At 40.0% G+C, this 18,487-nt stretch overlaps 1 protein-coding gene across 1 annotated transcript in view; it reads right to left on the reverse strand.

Moving 5' to 3' along the window:
* Positions 1-18,487, reverse strand: part of SYT16 (synaptotagmin 16) — a 110,075-nt gene that overhangs the window by 33,240 nt on the left and 58,348 nt on the right. The window contains exon 2 of the mRNA XM_024748413.1: positions 313-525. Coding sequence (XP_024604181.1) covers positions 313-525 — 213 coding nt within the window. The remainder of the gene's footprint in view (positions 1-312; positions 526-18,487) is intronic.

The raw sequence follows: 18,487 nt of genomic DNA on the forward strand, positions 1-18,487 counted from the left end.
ACAAGATTTTACAAAGCTTGGTAAATACCGTTATAGTCGTTAGTGTTCAAAATGTACAAAGCAGTAACCTACAAGAAAGGAAGGGATCCCACAAGTGGGGGTCAAGACTTTGGCACGTCTGATCCTTTCTCTCTGCAACGAGGCTGCTTGTGAGGTTTGAAGCAGCCCTTTTGCCCTGTCCCAGCCTCTGGGTCCTGCCCTATTTTTCTTTTTCCTCTCTGGACTCTTAGATGCAAGTGCAGTGACTCAAAAACACTCTTACCATTAGACATCCCTGGTCTAGATAAAGGAAAGGTTTGATGCAAAGAATACCTTCGCAGGCAGACACTTCTGTGCTGGCCTCTTCGTGGGTGGAAAGCCAGCGGCTGGGTTTTGGTTTATGCTCCAGTCCTGTCTGCTTTCCTTTCTCAGATGCTCCCGAGCGGAAACCCTGGGACCGGGGCACAGAAATCTCAAATTGTTTGATAACCTCCTCTTCGCTGTCAGAAGATGTGGGCAGCTTCTCATCAACTCCAAAGGTGTTAACTGGAAGCAAACAAGAGCAATGAGTCTCCTGCGGGGCCCATGAGAAAACAGAGATAGATAATCCGGAGAGATAGAAGAACATGGCCAATCAGTCTGGATCAAAGCAGACTGAACCTGGGTAGAAAGAATTCAAAGCACTTTTTCTTTTTTGCGATACGCGGGCCTCTCACTGTTGTGGCCTCTCCCGTTGTGGAGCACAGGCTTTGGACGTGCAGGCTCAGCAGCCATGGCTCACGGGCCCAGCCGCTCCGCGGCATGTGGGATCTTCCCGGACCGGGGCACGAACCCATGTCCCCTGCATCGGCAGGCAGACTCTCAACCACTGCGCCACCAGGGAAGCCCTCAAAGCACTTTTGAAACACAAATTTGAGTCCACAGGAATGAAACAGGAAAAGAAAGCTCAGGAGGGTAATTAGAAGTACACGGCTAGAACCAAGAGAAACCTCTGGGACACCCCTGACTAACATAATGAGCCCTCTTGCTGAGCTGGGTATCCTGCTGATTTGTTATGTTGCTGGCATGTGCTCATGACTGTGAACAGGACAGCAATCTGCACCTGTGCCTTATGTGTAGTTCTCATCAATGATGACGGAAAATACTCTCTTCGCCTCACCTCAGTTATTAAAACATACAGAGCCAAGCCCCACTTCAGAGAAGAGATATCAGCAACTGAGATCTTCCCCAAACTTCCAGTTTTGACAAGTGACACCACATTGTATGGGTTTAAAAAGTTAATAAATAACTAGTTTATACTAGAAATGCCTTTCTCAGCACCAATGACTCAACCCAAACACCCTTTAAATTATTCGTACCACTTTTCCCACCCCAGCACCCTGCTCTGTCCTCTTTGTTTCTCCAGCAGGCCATGATCATGATCAGTTCTGCCCTCGCCTGTGCTGCTCCTTCCACCTGAAACTCCCCCTCCCGCAGGTGTTGACCTGGCTGGCTCCTCTTACCACGGAGGTCTCAGCTTGACTGCCACTTCAACCTAAACACTTCTCTGACCATCCTCCTACCTGAAGCAGCTCTGTTCCCGTACCTACCACCTTTCTTTCTTTCTTTCTTTCTTTCTTTCTTCTCCCCCATAACTTCCATGAAAATAAAGACATCACCTGTTTTGTTAACTGATGTCTCTGTAGTATGTAAAGCAATGCCTGCTGCATAGTAAGTACTTAATAAACACTTGTTAAATGTTGAATAGATTGGTGAATAGCCAGTATTTTCTCCCAAAACCCTGAGTGCTCCTTCCCGCTCCCCAACAACACTCACACATGCTTTCCTGTGCCTGGAATATGCTTTTCCAGCCCCGTCTAGACTCGTCCAGAATCTAGCTCACCATTCAGGTCCCAGCATAGACATCATTTCCTCCAGAGAGTCCTTCCTTGACCCCTTAAATCAAGTTTAGGGATTTAAGGCTCCTTCCACATGCTGTGAAATCACTCCCTGTCCTGTCCTGTCCTGTCAGTGCTCCCTCCAGCGCTGTGGCAGAATTACCTATTTAATTGCCGCCCATTCCACCTAACCTGTACACACCCTGAAGGTAAGGGGCACGTCAGACTGCCCACCTTTGCATCCCTCCAGGCATTATCTCTGTGCCAGGCGCGTGGCAGGCTACTCTGTAAACATTTGCTGAGTGAGATTTGGAAACGATAAATAATAGGGAATTATTTTTTAAAGATTTACTCTTTCCATCCAAAAGTCACACAGTGGCTCCTGGGAAGGATATGGGTGTTAATTCACAGATGGGTCCTGAAGATCACTTCTGAATCAGAGGCTAAGAAGAAATTAAAAAGCAATATTTTAAGTGACAGAAAATACTTTAAACACCAGCCTGGCCAAAACATTTATTCTCTGGCTTAAGAGTTGATTTTCCTGAGGCTCTTTGGAAATTAGTAATTATAACAGACTGAATGCTTTTCACGTGCCAGGGGCTGTCCTAAGTGCCTTACACATATCTCACACAAAACCCCTATTACTGTTCCCATTTTCCAAGTATGAAAATTGAGGCAGAGAAAAGTCTACAACTGGCTGAAGATCGTACTGCCAGGAAGGGGAAGAATCAAGATTTGAATCAAGTCAGCCTGTCTCTAGAGACCACGTTTCTAATCACTCTGCCAGAGAATGGGAGAGAGATGGCAGAAAGAACTCTTATTCTCTGTGCTCACATTAGCTAGCTGAGTCTATGTGGTCAAGTCTCTTAACCTCTAGGGCCCTGTTTCTTCATTTGTGGAAGAAATATCTTCACTTTTAAGGTCTGGATAATTTCCCAGGTCTTTTCTAGATCTAAATTCTCCGACTCCAAACATTCTACCTGACAGGCACCAACATTCAATCTGTTTCTCTCTTTTACGGAGCAGCTAATCCATGAACATAAGAGCATAATATTGTTTTCAGCTCACTCAATTCTACTGTTGGCTGTGACCAGCTCCATGGTAGGACCTGAAAAGCTAAGTGTTAGAAAAGATTCCATTGCTGTCTCAACAGAATGCCATTACAAAGGACAGTCTCCTCACGTCTCAACGTGCTGGGCATAGTGCTCTGGCATGGGATGGACCATCACATATGGAAGATTCCCAGAGACGAACGGGACCAAAACTAAACTCTTTCCACCTTTAGAGTATAGGACCGGCTAAGCACCTGGGAGATAGTCAGGGAGATACATGCATTGGTGAAGTGGCTGAATTAGACCTCCACTGGCACTTTTTCCAACTCTGATATTCCATTCCATTTGTATTACTAGGCCAGTTTTAAAAAATGTAAATAGTCAAAAGTCCTCAATTCTAAATTAAGTGAGTTAGTCCATGGGTATTTCCTCATGTATAAAATCAAGAACTAGGGCTTCCCTGGTGGCGCAGTGGTTGAGAGTCCGCCTGCCGATGCAGGGGACACGGGTTCGTGCCCCGGTCCGGGAAGATCCCACATGCCGTGGAGCGGCTGGGCCCGTGAGCCATGGCCGCTGAGCCTGCACATCCGGAGCCTGTGCTCCGCAGCGGGAGAGGCCACAACAGTGAGAGGCCCACGTACCGCAAAAAAAAAAACAAAAACAAAAATAAAATCAGGAACTCGAATTCATTAATTTACCAGTATGTAGTCCTTGATTTTTTTTCAGTGAGTCACTGATCATCCACAGATTCTCCTCACTCAATATAAGAATCATAACAGTAACTATAATGCTTCCCATTTACTAAATATATACTATATGCCAGGCACCTTCTGGGCGCTTTGCATATATTATCCCATTTAATCATCACAGCAACACCATGAAGTAGGGATGATTATTATTATTATTCCCATTTTAGAGACAGGAAACAGAGGTATAGAGAGGGTAAGTGACTTGCCCTAGGCAACAAAGTTAACAAAGTAACAAAGCTGGGACTTGAACATAGAACCTCTGTTCTTAGTCACTGCACATATCATCAAACATCATTGCATCAGGACACTAGAGCCATATCTAGCTCAGAATGAGGTGAGAGAGGGTTCTACCATTTCCACCCTGAAATCTGCCAGGAGGTTGCTTCCTTTGTGAGAAGAGAAGAGCAGTGGGAAGAAGAGTCAGTCCATGTGAGAGTGAACACACTCAGGCTGCAGTATAACTGGCCCATTGTTCCTCGTGGGATTATAAATGCAACTGCACATGCTATGCTAAGCCTGAGTCCCCAAGGATCTCAGGGAATTCTCTGTTTAAAAAGGAAACCTACCATCTCTCCTAAAAACCACTGAGCAGCAACAGAAATCAATAGTGGTGCTATTATAACAATAAAAGCAATCCCATATAAAGCATTTATCATGTTCCAGGCACTGTCTAGAATCTTACATATGATAACTTATTTACTCCTTACAATAACCCAGTGAAGTCAATACTTTATTGTCCCCACTCTGTGGATGGGGAAACTGAGGCACCATGAGGTTAGTAATTTGCCACAGTCATAACAGTTAATAAATAGTGGAACCAAGATTCAAACCCAGGTGGTCTTGCTCCAAAGTCAATATTATTAATGACTACATTATGCTCCCGCTACCATCTGCTTCTTCAAGGAAAAAAATCCAGGTTAAAATCTATACAACTGTGTTTGGTCACTAAGACGATAAAATCCCATAAGTTGGGCTAGAAAGGATTTTCATGAGCATCTATGTGTTCCCTCATTTTCACGAAAAGAAACCAAAGCCCAAAGAGGCAAACTGATTTGCCCATGGTTATACCAAGCCAGGACCAAACGGAGGTCTCCAGGTTTCCAGGTCAATGGTTTTGCCTCATTATTTTCCCAGCTCTCTCACTGGTCGGTTATTTTCTCAAATTAAAATTTTGACTCCTACCTTTTTGAAAGATCCCAGCTGCTACTTGCCTTGTAAGAGTCTGTGTCAACAACTAAATAGCTGATCTGGATTTCATTCAACATAAATCTTTGAAAATCACAAAGTCTCATCTAAGTTGTAGCACTTATTTCAGACATAAGATAGTACTTTCTGAAACACTGTATAAATACCAAGTTCAAACCCCTTTCAAGATATGCACTTGGGAAAGAGCATGATGGAAATTTGTAATAGAATCTTCACCTCTGGGCTTCCCTGGTGGCGCAGTGGTTGAGAGTCCGCCTGCTGATGCAGGGGACATGGGTTTGTGCCCCGGTCCGGGAAGATCCCACATGCCGCGGAACGGCTGGGCCCGTGAGCCATGGCCGCTGACCCTCCGCGTCCGGAGCCTGTGCTCCGCAACGGGAGAGGCCACAACAGTGAGAGGCCCGCGTACCCGAAAAAACAAAACACTTAATCTCTTTATCTAATTATCTTGCTAAAACAACAGAGAAAAAGTTGCACAAATGTCATGGATGTGAATACATCTTGAAGTTGAGATTGTCCATTTCACTCAATCACGGAATGCAGGAGATCTTAGACACCCCCTCAGTAGCTACCACCAAAGAGAAGTCAGACTCTCCTGCAATCTTTCTGATGCATAGCCATCCAGCTCCATCCCTCTGTTCACACACTGCTGAGTTGCCACTGTGGGCTTCTTGCACTGGCAGGAAGTTCATGACTTTGACAGAAAAAGAGAGTTATCTGTAGACGCAACAATATCAAGTCTCTACAGCAGTGCCATCGGAACATGCCTCCCTCTGATTTTTAGTGATTTTTTTTTTCTGGTAAAGAGGGGCAGAGGAAATGCCATCTTCATCTTCCACAATTAAGAGACAGGAAGGCGGGACCCCAGTGCCACAGAAACTGCCTGTCAGTCTAACATCAGTGAAGGCTAGGGTGGTTAAGAGTGCAGAATCTGGAGTCAAGCTACCTCAGTTTGAATCTGGGATCGTCTATTCGCTAGTCTGAGATCTAAGCAAGTTCCTTAATCTTTCTGAACTTCAGGGTCCTTATTTTGATATTCCTTATTTCTTAAAGTTGTTGAGAGGACTAAATGGGATAAACCATGTAAAGGTACTTAGTATATGCCTGACATATGATATGCTAAATATGTTAACGATTATCATTATGCCTCATCATGGCAGTGCCCTATGTGGAAACCCTTCTAGGAAGCCTCGCATTTACATGCAAAGGGAAGAATGCCTGTTCTCGCAGGGTCTGACTTGCAAACTCATCATTAGAGCTGCTGTAGGGAAAGGATGAAAGAAACAAGGGCTGGAATAGGAGAAAATTAAGCTGAAAATGTGGGTTGTATCACCTTCCTTCCCTCACTATACTTTTTTCCAAGCCTAGAGGTGGAGCACTCTGTGAGAGTTGGCAATGCTGTCTGGATGTGGGCAGTGCTCAACACCTGCTCATTTTGTTGCTTCTTTTAAGGCAACAAAACCACCAACTGGTGATGCAAAGAGAGGATTTCTTAAGCCTGACTGCTGCTATTTTACAGATGGAGAAAGACTTTATACACGATCAGTGAAGATCCAAGCTTATTAATTCCTTCCCACCCACACAGGAGCAATTAGGTGCAGGGAAGTACTGCTCATATCTTATAGATGGGTTGTAGAGACAGGCGGGGGTGGGTTGTGCTCCGTGGTACGGTACCTGGGTGCCACTTTTAGCTACAATTGCAGGAATCCCTAATATACCAGATTTCTCAAATACCCACGGCAAATGTCTGCCTAGGGTGGTTGGATAAGGATAGAAATAAGAACAAGAAGTTGGTTAGGGTGAGATAGGGAGGGTGGGAGGAAGAAGCAAGAGGGAGGAGATATGGGGAGATATGTATATGTATAGCTGATTCACTTTGTTATACAGCAGGAACTAACACACCATTGTAAAGCAATAAAGATGTTAAAAAAAAAAAGTTGGTTAAAAGTGAAAAAGCAGAAGGGAGGGTCAAAGGTTGACAACTGCCCCTGTCAGATCCTAAAAAAAATGGTCACATTTTTAGATGCATAATCCAACCATTCTTGGACTCAGGCAGGATAGGAAAAGATTTTTATAAATCATCAGCCTTGATTTTTTTCAGACTATGCTTTGTGGAGGTCTGGGTTTCCACAAAGGAGCTTCAATGCCACCCACAGTAAAAGTGGAGATGTGGGTAGTTGCACTGAGCAGGTTGAGCTATACACCCTGTACAATCAGGGCTGTTTTGCTTTAAAACAGCTTATATTTTTATAAGATTCTGTTGGGAAAAAAATAAGAGTCCTGACTTTTTTTTTTTAAGTTTGAAAAACATTGATCTAACCCAACTCTCTCATTCTACAGAATAGAAACTAAGGCTGAGACTACTTAAGGCACATAACTATATGCCAAGTAGCTAGTTAGTGGCAGAGGAAGGATTACAATCTGGTTCGCCGATGCACACTTGTTTTGTCATCCTACACCTTGTATGAGATGTTTTGACAACTTTATTTCATATATGAACAAAGAGACAGCACTTGTAATACTTAAATATGAGTTAGTCAGATAGAAAATATTTTACTAAAATTAGTAACATAAAGATCACTACACTAGGGAAAAGTAAGTTACAATATTGAGGATTCCAGTTATGATAACAGCAGAGTAAGAGACTTGAACTAACCTAATAACACTTATGAATTCATGAAAAAAAATTTAAACCAACTATTTGAAGGCATAGGGAGTGAGCAGGAGCAGGCAGAAACTGGAGGGGATCGATTTTTTTTTTTTTGCAGTATGCGGGCCTCTCACTGCCGTGGCCTCTCCGTTGCGGAGCACAGGCTCCAGACACGCAGGCTCAGCGGCCATGGCTCACGGGCTCAGCCGCTCCGCGGCATGTGGGATCTTCCCGGACCGGGCCACGAACCCGCGTCCCCTGCATCGGCAGGCGGACTCTCAACCACTGCGCCACCAGGGAAGCCCCGAGTATTTTTAAAGAAGGAAATTTCACTGGATGAGATCCATGGTTATACTACTTTTCTGCTGAAAGCATTCCTAAGTCTATGAGGCACAGGGCATCAAGGACTCAGGCAGAAATCACAAGCCTTATTGACTCGAGGTGTCAGAGGACAGAATTCAAGGCAATCCAGAGAAGCTGGAAATGGAGAAGGAAACCCCAGAAAAGAGGAAACCACAGAGAGGGAGCCCCAAAATCTGCATATGAACTTAGCTCAAACACTTGGCTAAAACCTGAACTATGAAAGCATGGGGGAAGAGTCCAAGAAACCTAGAAAAAGTAACAGCTAGTGGGCTAAAAATTTGATTAGACATTTTGGTTTAAGCCTACCTCAGTAGGGACTGAGTTACGAGACTGAATCTGGCCAAGGTAGAGGGGCTTGGAAGACACCCCAGGTTTTCCATTAAAACTTTAGAAGGGTCAACATTAGAAATAAGACTAAAACTGAAATAAGCCCAGCATAACAAACTATGAAACCAATATAGTCAAAGGAATCAACTAGTAATTTCACTGTGGGCTAAAACAAAAAGCAATATTCTTTATAGGAAGATGAAAGAATCTATTACCTTTACAACATTTCATCCATAATGTCCAGTGCACAGTCAAAAGTCACTAGACATACAAAGTAACAAGCAAAATGTGAATCATCAAGGAAAAAAAGCATTCAATTGAAACTAGCCCCATGATGACTCAGATGTTGGATGCAAAAGACAACATCTTTAAAGTACCTATTATAAATAAGTTCAAATAATCAAAGGAAAAGGTGATTGTAATGAATATAAATAAGGATAATTTCAGTAGAGAAATGAAAATAATATTTAAAAAACTAAATAAACTTAGAATTGAAAATAAAATCTTCGAAGTTAAAAAATTCAGCTAATTGGTTTTGTAGCAGATTGGAGATGGCCATGAACTTCGAAGGAGCTCAGTAAAAAGTAATCAATCTGAAGAACATAAAACCTTTGGAAAGAAAATAAACAAAACCTCAGTGAACAAGGATAACACATCAAGTTGTCTGAAATATGTGTAACTGGAGTCCAAGGAGGAAAGAACAAAAGGACTTCTCCCCCATGCTTTCATAGTTCAGGTTTTAGCCAAGTGTTTGAGCTAAGTTCATGTGGAAGAAAAATATTTGAAAAATAATGGCTGAGAATCTCCCAAATTTGGTGAAAAATCAGCATACAGATTCAAACAGTTTAGTAATCTAGTTCAAAAGTTCTACAACTAGGCACATCACCATCAGCTAGCTGGAAATCAAAGATTAAACAAAATACCTGAAAGTAAGAAGAGAAGGAAAAATGCATTGCATACAGGAAAATAATAATACAAAGAAAACTGTCTTCTCTCAGAGACATTGGAAGCCAGAACACAATAGAATGACATGTTTAAGTACTGAAAGAAAAAACAAAACTGTCAACGCTGAATTCTATATCCAGAGAAATCATCCTTCAGAAAGGAACATAAAATAACCACAATTTTATATAAATGCAAAGAGAACTCATCAGACCTGCATTTCAAGAAATGTTAAAGGAAGTTCTTCAAATGAAAGGGAACTGGCAACAAACTGAATCTCAGATCTAAGGGAAGGAATGAAAAGCAATAATAGCAAAGGTAAATATGTGAGTAAATACAAAAAATATTTGATGTTTTCTTCTTTTACTTCTTCTGAAAGATAACTGAAGAAAGTATCTATATACTATTGCATGGGGGCAGGAGATGGATAAAGTGTGGAAAAGTAGAACATGAGATATGAATAACACAAAAGAGAGGGGAAGTAAGTGATTTATACTGTTGCAAAGTGGTGTTACTGCTGTGACATAAAGCAAAGAGTAAATCTGAAGTGGTACAATACTAACTCAAAGCGGACTATGATAAACTAAGGATGTATATGTAATTCCTAGAACAGCTATGAAAAAAGAAAATCCAAATATGTATAGCTAAAAATTTAATAGAGGAATTTAAATTGAATAGTAAAATAATAGGTGATTAACACAAAAGTAAAGCAGTAAGAGCAACAGAAGATGAAAATCAGAGGCAACAAATATCAACAGAAAACAGCAAAATGACATACTTAAACCCAATAATTTCCATACATTAAATGCAAATGAAATATCACATTTGAAAGTAAAGACTGTCAAACTGAATAAACAAGCAAGACCCAATTATGTGGTGACCATAAGAGACGCACTTTAAATATAAATACACAGACAGGTTAAAAGTAAAAGGATTAAAAAGATAAGTTATGCAAACTGTAAGCACAAAGAAGCTGATGCAGTTGTATTAATACCAAAGTAGACTTCAAGACAAGAGTTTTACCAGAGATGGAGGATATTTTATAATGATAAAGTGATCAACTCATCAAGACATAAAAATTATAAGTGTGTATGAACCTATCAGCAGGGCTTCAAAATACGTGATGGAAAAACTAGTGGAACTTAAAGGAGAAACAGACAAATTCAAAGTAAAGCTGAAGATTTTAACACCCTCTTCTCTGCAGTTAGTGGATAGAGCAACTAAGAAAAAAATCAGTAAGTATATAGATTTATATTATAACTCAACATATAGTTCACTGTGATAATGTGAACTTGAAAAGAAAGAGCATTCTGCAGTTTTGGGGTACAGAGTTCTATGAATGTCAAATAATACCAATATCTACATAACTCTTACAGAAAGTAGAGGAAGAGAGAACATTTCTCAACTCATTTTATGAGGCCAGCATAATCCTAATAAAAACACCTGACAATGACATCACAAAAATAGAAAATTTTACACCTATATCCCATATATCATAGTTACAAAAAATCCTTAGCAAAACATTAACAAATGAAATCCAGTAATGTATTAAAAGGATCATACATTATGGCCACAAAAGGTTTATCCTAGAAATGCAAAGTCGGTTTAAAATACTAAAATCAACTGATATAATTCATCAAATTAACACAATAAAAAAACCCAATCATTTCAACAGGCACACAAAAAGTAACAATATCCAACATCAATTTCTGATTAAAATAAAACAAAAAAATCTCAGCTTACTAGGGATATTCAACAATCTGAAAAGAGGGGGAATCTACTAAAACTCTATAGCTAACATCAATGATGAGACTACTTAATGAATTTAGTAAAGTCATTATATAAAAATCAATTACACTTCTATATTCTGATGACAAATGGAAATTTTTTAAAATTTTAATTCTGTTCTCAAAAGATGAAAATACATTAATACTTAAGAGTTAGTTTAACAAGAGGCATTCAAACCTACCACACTAAAAGCAGTATTTCTGAGAAAAAATAGAAGTCTCAGTATTGTTAAGATATTAATTTCCCCATATTAGTCTATTGTTTTAATGCAATCTAAATCAATACCCAAGCAGATATTTTGTAAAATTTGACAATCAGACTCCAAAATGTATAAGGAAATAAAGGACTTATAGTATTCAAAACAGGGACTTCCCTGGTGGCGCAGCAGTTGGGAATCTGACTGCCAATGCAGGGGACGTGGGTTCAAGCCCTGTTCTGGGAGGATCCCACGTGCTGTGGAGCAGCTAAGCCTGCACACCAAAACTGCTGGGCCTGCGCTCCGGAGCCTGTGAGCCACAACTACTGAAGCCTGTGCACCTGGAGCCCATGCTCTGCAACAAGAGAAGCCACCACAATGAGAAGCCTGTGCACCGTGGCGAGGAGTGGCCCCCACTCATTGCAACTAGAAGGAGCCCACATGCAGCAATGAAGACCCAATGCAGCCAAAAATAAACAAATAAATAAATAAATTAATAAAAAAGAATGTTCAAAATAATTTTTAAAAAGAACAAAGTGGGAGTACCAACCTACCTGCTCTAAAGACTTATAATACAGGTATGCTAACCAGGACAATTTGCTATTGGCAAAAAGGTAAACTAATAAATCAGTAGAATAGAAGTGAGTCCAGAAATAGCACCACATAAATATGGTCCATTTTTTATACAAAAGTGGCAAAGCAATTCAACGGGGAAATTAAAATCTTTTAAAAAAGGATGCTTGAGCAAAATTGATATTAATATGGAACATCAACCATTACCTTTTGTGTGTGGGTGTAAAAATTAATCATAGATCAAATTGTAAAACTTTATAAAACTCCTGGGGAAAAAACATAGGAGAAATTTTTGCAACCTTAAGATATATAAGAGCATGAACCATAAAAGAAAAAAAGCTGCTGAATTAAACATCAAAATTTAAAACTTTCCTCATCGAAGATATTAAAAATGAAAAGGCAAGACACAGACTGAGGGCAAGTTTTTACACACATGTCAGATAAAAGACTTGTATCCAGGCACCAGGAACTCTGTTCTGAAGTGCCTGGTGCCAGGCCTCTGCACTCAGTACCCTTGAGCAAGTAACACTAGACTAAGCACAAAGGAAGAGAAAAAGGCCTCAGCAGGTGATGAGAAAGGCATGAGAATAGGCTGGAAGGAGAATGAGGCAGCAAGAGGCCCGAGCTGAAAGAAATAAAGACTTCCAGTACATCACCCTGACAGTAAAGAGTGAGGGAAAAGGGAAGTCTGAGAACTGCAATGTGTTCCACTTGAACAAAGGGAAGTTGGGTTGTGATAATATAATTCTGGATTCCACAGAATGTTGTGGCTCAGAGAGGCAAGAGATAAAAGACAGAGAAACAATATAATGCCATGTGGCTGATAAGGTCTTGGTGCTCCGGCCGGGTGTCAGGCCTGTGCCTCTGAGGTGGGAGAGCCAAGTTCAAGACATTGGTCCACCAGAGACCTCCCAGCTCCATGTAATATCAAATGGCAAAAGCTCTCCCAGAGATCTCCATCTCAATGCTAAGACCGAGCTCCCCTCAAAAACCAGCAAGCTACAGTGCTGGACACCCTATGCCAAACAACTAGCAAGACAGGAACACAACCCAACACATCAGCAGAGAGGCTGCCTAAAATCATAATAAGGTCACAGAACCCCAAAACACACCACCGGACATGGTCCTGCCCACCAGAAAGACAAGATCCAGCCTCAACCATCAGAACACAGGTACTAGTTCCCTCCACCAGGAAGCCTACGCAACCCACTGGACCAACCTTAGCCACTGGGAGCAGACACCAAAAACAATGGGAACTACGAACCTGCAGCCTGCAAAAAGGAGACCCAAAACACAGTAAGTTAAGCAAAATGAGAAGATAGAGAAACACACAGCAGATGAAAGAGCAACGTAAAAACCCACCAGACCAAACAAATGAAGAGGAAATAGGTAGTCTACCTGAAAAAGAATTCAGAGTAATAATAGGAAAGATGATCCAAAATCTTAGAAATACAATGGAGAAAATACTAGAAACGTTTAACAAGGACCTAGAAGAACTAAACAGCAAACAAACACTGATGAACAACACAATAAATGAAATAAAAAATTCTCTAGAAGGAATCAATAGCAGAATAACTGAGGCAGAAGAATGGATAAGTGACCTGGAAGATAAAATAGTGGAAATAACTACCGCAGAGCAGAAGAAAGAAAAAAGAATGAAAAGAATTGAGTACAGTCTTAGAGACCTTTGGGACAACATTAAATGTAACAACATTTGAATTATAGGGGTCCCAGAAGAAGAAGAGAAAAAGAAAGGGACTGAGAAGATATCTGAGATAATAGTTGAAAACTTCCCTAATATGGGAAAGGAAACAGTCAATCAAGTCCAGGAACTACAGAGAGTCCCATACAGGATAAGTCCAAGGAGACACATGCCAGGACACATATTAATCAAGCTATCAAAAATTAAATAAAAAGAAAAAATATTAAAAGCAGTAAGGGAAAAACAACAAATAACATACAAGGGAATCCCCATAAGGTTAAGAGCAGATCTTTCAGCAGAAACTCTGCAAGCCAGAAGGGAGTGGCAGGACATATTTAAACTGCTGAAGGGGAAAAACCTACAACCAAGATTACTCTACCCAGCAAGGATCTCATTCAGATTCGACGGAGAAATTAAAACCTTTACAGACAAGCAAAAGCTAAGAGAATTCAGCACCACCAAGCCAGCTTTACAACAAATGCTAAAGGAACTTCTCTAGACAGGAAGCACAAGAGAAGGAAAAGACCTATAATAACAAAACCAAAACAATTATGAAAACGGTAATAGGAACATACCTATCGATAATTACCTTATACATAAATGTATTAAATGCTCCAACCAAAAGACATAGACCGGCTGAATGGATACAAAAACAAGACCCGTATATATGCTGGCTACAAGAGACCCACTTCAGACCTAGGGACACACACACATTGAAAGTGAGGGGAGGGAAAAAGATATTCCATGCAAATGGAAATCAAAAGAAAGCTGGAGTAGCAATTCTCATATCAGACAAAATAGACTTTAAAATAAGGACTATTAAAAGGGACAAAGAAGGACACTACATAATGATCAAGGGATCAATCCAAGAAGAAGATATAACAATTGTAAATATTTATGCACCCAACATAGGAGCACCTCAATACATAAGGCAAATACTAACAGCCATAAAAGGGGAAATCGACAGTAACACATTCATAGTAGGGGACTTTAACACCCCACTTTCACCCATGGACAGATCATCCAAAATGAAAATAAATAAGGAAACACAAGCTTTAAATGATACATTAAACAAGATGGACTTAATTGATATTTATAGGACATTCTATCCAAAAACAAAGGCATACACTTTCTTCTCAAGTGCTCATGGAACATCCTCCATATCTTGGGCTGGTAAATTTAAGAAAACTGAAGTCATACCAAGTATCTTTTCCAACCACAATGCTCTGAGACTAGATATCAATTACAGGAAAAAATCTGTAAAAAATACAAACACATGGAGGCTAAACAATACACTACTTAATAATGAAGTGATCACTGAAGAAATCAAAGAGGAAATAAAAAAATACCTAGAAACAAATGACAATGGAGACACAACGACCCAAAACCTATGGGATGCAGCAAAAGCAGTTCTAAGGGGGAAGTTTATAGCAATACAAGCCCACCTTAAGAAGCAGGAAACATCTCGAATAAACAACCTAACCTTGCACCTCAAGCAATTAGAGAAAGAAGAACAAAAAAACCCCAAAGCTAGCAGAAGGAAAGAAATCATAAAAATCAGATCAGAAATAAATGAAAAAGAAATGAAGGAAAAAATAGTAAAGATAAATAAAACTAAAGCTGGTTCTTTGAGAAGATAAACAAAATTGATAAACCATTAGCCAGGCTCATCAAGAAAAAAAGGGAGAAGACTCATATCAATAGAATTAGAAATCAAAATGGAGAAGTAACAATTGACACTGCAGAAATACAAAGGGTCATGAGAGATTACTACAAGCAACTATATGCCAATAAAATGGACAACCTGGAAGAAATGGACAAATTCTTAGAAATGCACAACCTGCCAAGACTGAATCAGGAAGAAATAGAAAATATGAACAGACCAATCACAAGCACTGAAATTGAAACTGTGATTAAAAATCTTCCAACAAACAAAAGCCCAGGACCAGATGGCTTCACAGGGGAATTCTATCAAACATTTAGAGAAGAGTTAACACCTATTTTTCTCAAACTCTTCCAAATTATAGCAGAGGGAGGAACACTCCCAGACTCATTCTACAAGGCCACCATCACCCTGATACCAAAAACAGACAAAGATGCCACAAAGAAAGAAAATTACAGGCCAATATCACTGATGAACATAGATGCAAAAATCCTCAACAAAATACTAGCAAGCAGAATCCAACAGCACATTAAAAGGATCATAAACCATGATCAAGTGGGGTTTATCCCAGGAATGCAAGGATTCTACAATATGCACAAATCAATCATTGTGATAAACCATACTAACAAACTGAAGTTGAAAAACCATATGATCATCTCAATAGATGCAGAAAAAGCTTTCAACAAAATTCGACACCCATTTATGATAAAAACCCTCCAGAAAGTAGGCACAGAGGGAACTTACCTCAACATAATAAAGGCCATATATGACAAACCCACAACCAACATCATTCTCAATGGTGTAAAATTGAAACCATTTCCTCCAAGATCAGGACAAGACAAGGTTGCCCACTCTCACCACTATTATTCAACATAGTTTTGAAGTTTTAGCCCCAGCAATCAGAGAAGAAAAAGAAATAAAAGGAATCCAAACCATAAAAGAAGAAGTAAAGGTGTCACTGTTTGCAGATGACATGATACTATACATAGAGGATCCTAAAGATGCTACCAGAAAACTACTAGAGCTAATCAATGAATGTGGTAAAGTAGCAGGATACAAAATTAATGCACAGAAATCTCTTGCATTCCTATACACTAACGATGAAAAATGTGAAAGAGAAATTAAGGAAACACTCCCATTTACCACTGCAACAGAAAGAATAAAATACCCAGGAATAAACCCACCTATGGAGACAAAAGACCTGTATGCAGAAAACAATAAGACACTGATGCAAGAAATTAAAGATGATACAAACAGATAGAGAATTGGACCATCAAAAAATCTACAAACAATAAATGCTGGAGAGGGTGTGGAGAAAACAGAGCCCTCTTGCACTGCTGGTGGGAATGTGAATTGATACAGCCACTATGGAGAACAGTATGGAGGTTCCTTAAAAAACTAAAAATAGAACTACCATATGACCCAGCAATCCCACTACTGGGCATATACCCTGAGACAACCATAATTCAAAAAGCGTCATTTACCACAATGTTCACTGCAGCTCTATTTACAATAGCCAGGACATGGAAGCAACCTAAGCGTCCATTGACAGATGAATGGATAAAGAAGATGTGACATATATATACAATGGAATATTACTCAGCCATAAAGGAAATTAAATTGAGTTATTTGTAGTGAGGTGGATGGACCTAGAGTCTGTCATACAGAGTGAAGTAAGTCAGAAAGAGAAAAATAAATACTGTATGCTAACACATATATATGGAATCTAAAAAAGGTTCTGAAGAAGCTAGGGGCAGGTTAGGAATAAAGACACAGATGTAGAAAATGGACTTGAGGACATGGGGAGGGGGAAGGGTAAGCTGGGATGAAGTGGGAGAGTGGCATGGACTTCTATATAGTACCAAATGTAAAATAGATAGCTAGCGGGGAAATAGGTGCATAGCACAGGGAGACCAGCTTGGCGCTTTGTGACTATCTAGAGGGTGGGATAGGGATGGTGGGAGGGAGATGCAAGAGGGAGGAGATATGGGGATATATGTATAGCTGATTCACTTTGTTATAAAGCAATTATACTGCAATAAAGATGTTAAAAAAAAGACTTGCATCCAGAATACAGAAAGATCTTTTACAACTTGATAATAATATAAGTCAATACAAAGAACCCAATAAAAAATTTCAAGCACATGCTTCACAAACTAATATGTACAAACAAATTGCTTATAAGCAAATGAAAAGATACTCAACATCAGTAATCATCAGAGGAATACAAATTAAAACCAAAATATTATACCAATAAAATTTTTCAAAACTGACTGCAAGGAAGTAAAGCATCTGGAGCTCTTGTACACTCCTGGTAGGAATACAATGGTAAAACTGCTTTGCTGGTTTCTTAAAAATTTAAGCAGACATTTGATCATTTAACCCAGCCACTCCACTGCTAGATATTTTTCCCAAGAGGGGGAAAAAAAACACATGTCCACCCAAAGACTTTTACACAAGTGTTCCTATAGGCTTATATTTTAATAGCCAGAATCTGAAACCAAGCCAAAAGTGTGGCAACAGGTAAATGGATAAACAAATAATGGTATATCAATACGATAGAATACTAGTCAGCAGTCAAGAGGACTGAACTATTTATACCTCCAACAACATGGACGAATCTCAAAAGCATTAAGCTGAGTAGGGGGAAAAAGCAGTCAAAAAAGAGTACACATTATATAATTCCATTTATATAATATTCTAGAAAACTTAATATATTGCGACAGAAAATAGATCAGTGGTTGCCTGCAGGGGTGAGGGGAGGTTAGAGAGAAGGACGGATTACAAAGGGTCGTGAGGAAACTTTTAGAATGACGTAGATGTTTGTTTTCTTGCTTGTGATGATGGTTTCACAAGTATAATATGTCAAAGTCGCCAAACTGTATACTGCATGTGTGTGCGGTTTGCTGTATGCCACTCTGCCACAATAACGCTTTTAAAAAGTGGATTGAAGTAAAGCTGGTTCCCACGACAGCCTTCTCTCTCTCCCTCACTGCAACGCACTGAAGTTCTCTCCTCCCCTTATTGATTCAAATATTCCCAGCCTTGAGCCATTTCTGTGCAGTTGAGAAGACTGAAAACCAAGGAAGTCTAGAACTCGTCCTCCTGCTCTAGCCAGAGAAAAGAAGTCTGAGGACCAGAGTGCCCACCAAACGGAGTTGTCCCTCTGATCCCCACTGTGTGCACCTGGGAAGTTTCTCCTGGCTTTCTGATTTATATTCTGAGCTCCTAGATAAACCTTGAATGTCACCCACAATTTAGCTCTGGTCTGACACCTCTGTTCCTCTAGTTACTATACTCGGTTCCCAACAGCCACCAGCCACAAACTGAAGTTAAACCTAAATAGCCCTGAAGACAGACAGTACTGACACAGCCTGGACTCCCCTGCTGCCACACTCAGCCCACCATTTTTATCTCCAT

This window comes from Neophocaena asiaeorientalis, unplaced genomic scaffold (assembly GCF_003031525.2).
Source record: "Neophocaena asiaeorientalis asiaeorientalis breed wild unplaced genomic scaffold, Neophocaena_asiaeorientalis_V1.1 scaffold698, whole genome shotgun sequence".
Classification (NCBI taxonomy): domain Eukaryota; kingdom Metazoa; phylum Chordata; class Mammalia; order Artiodactyla; family Phocoenidae; genus Neophocaena; species Neophocaena asiaeorientalis.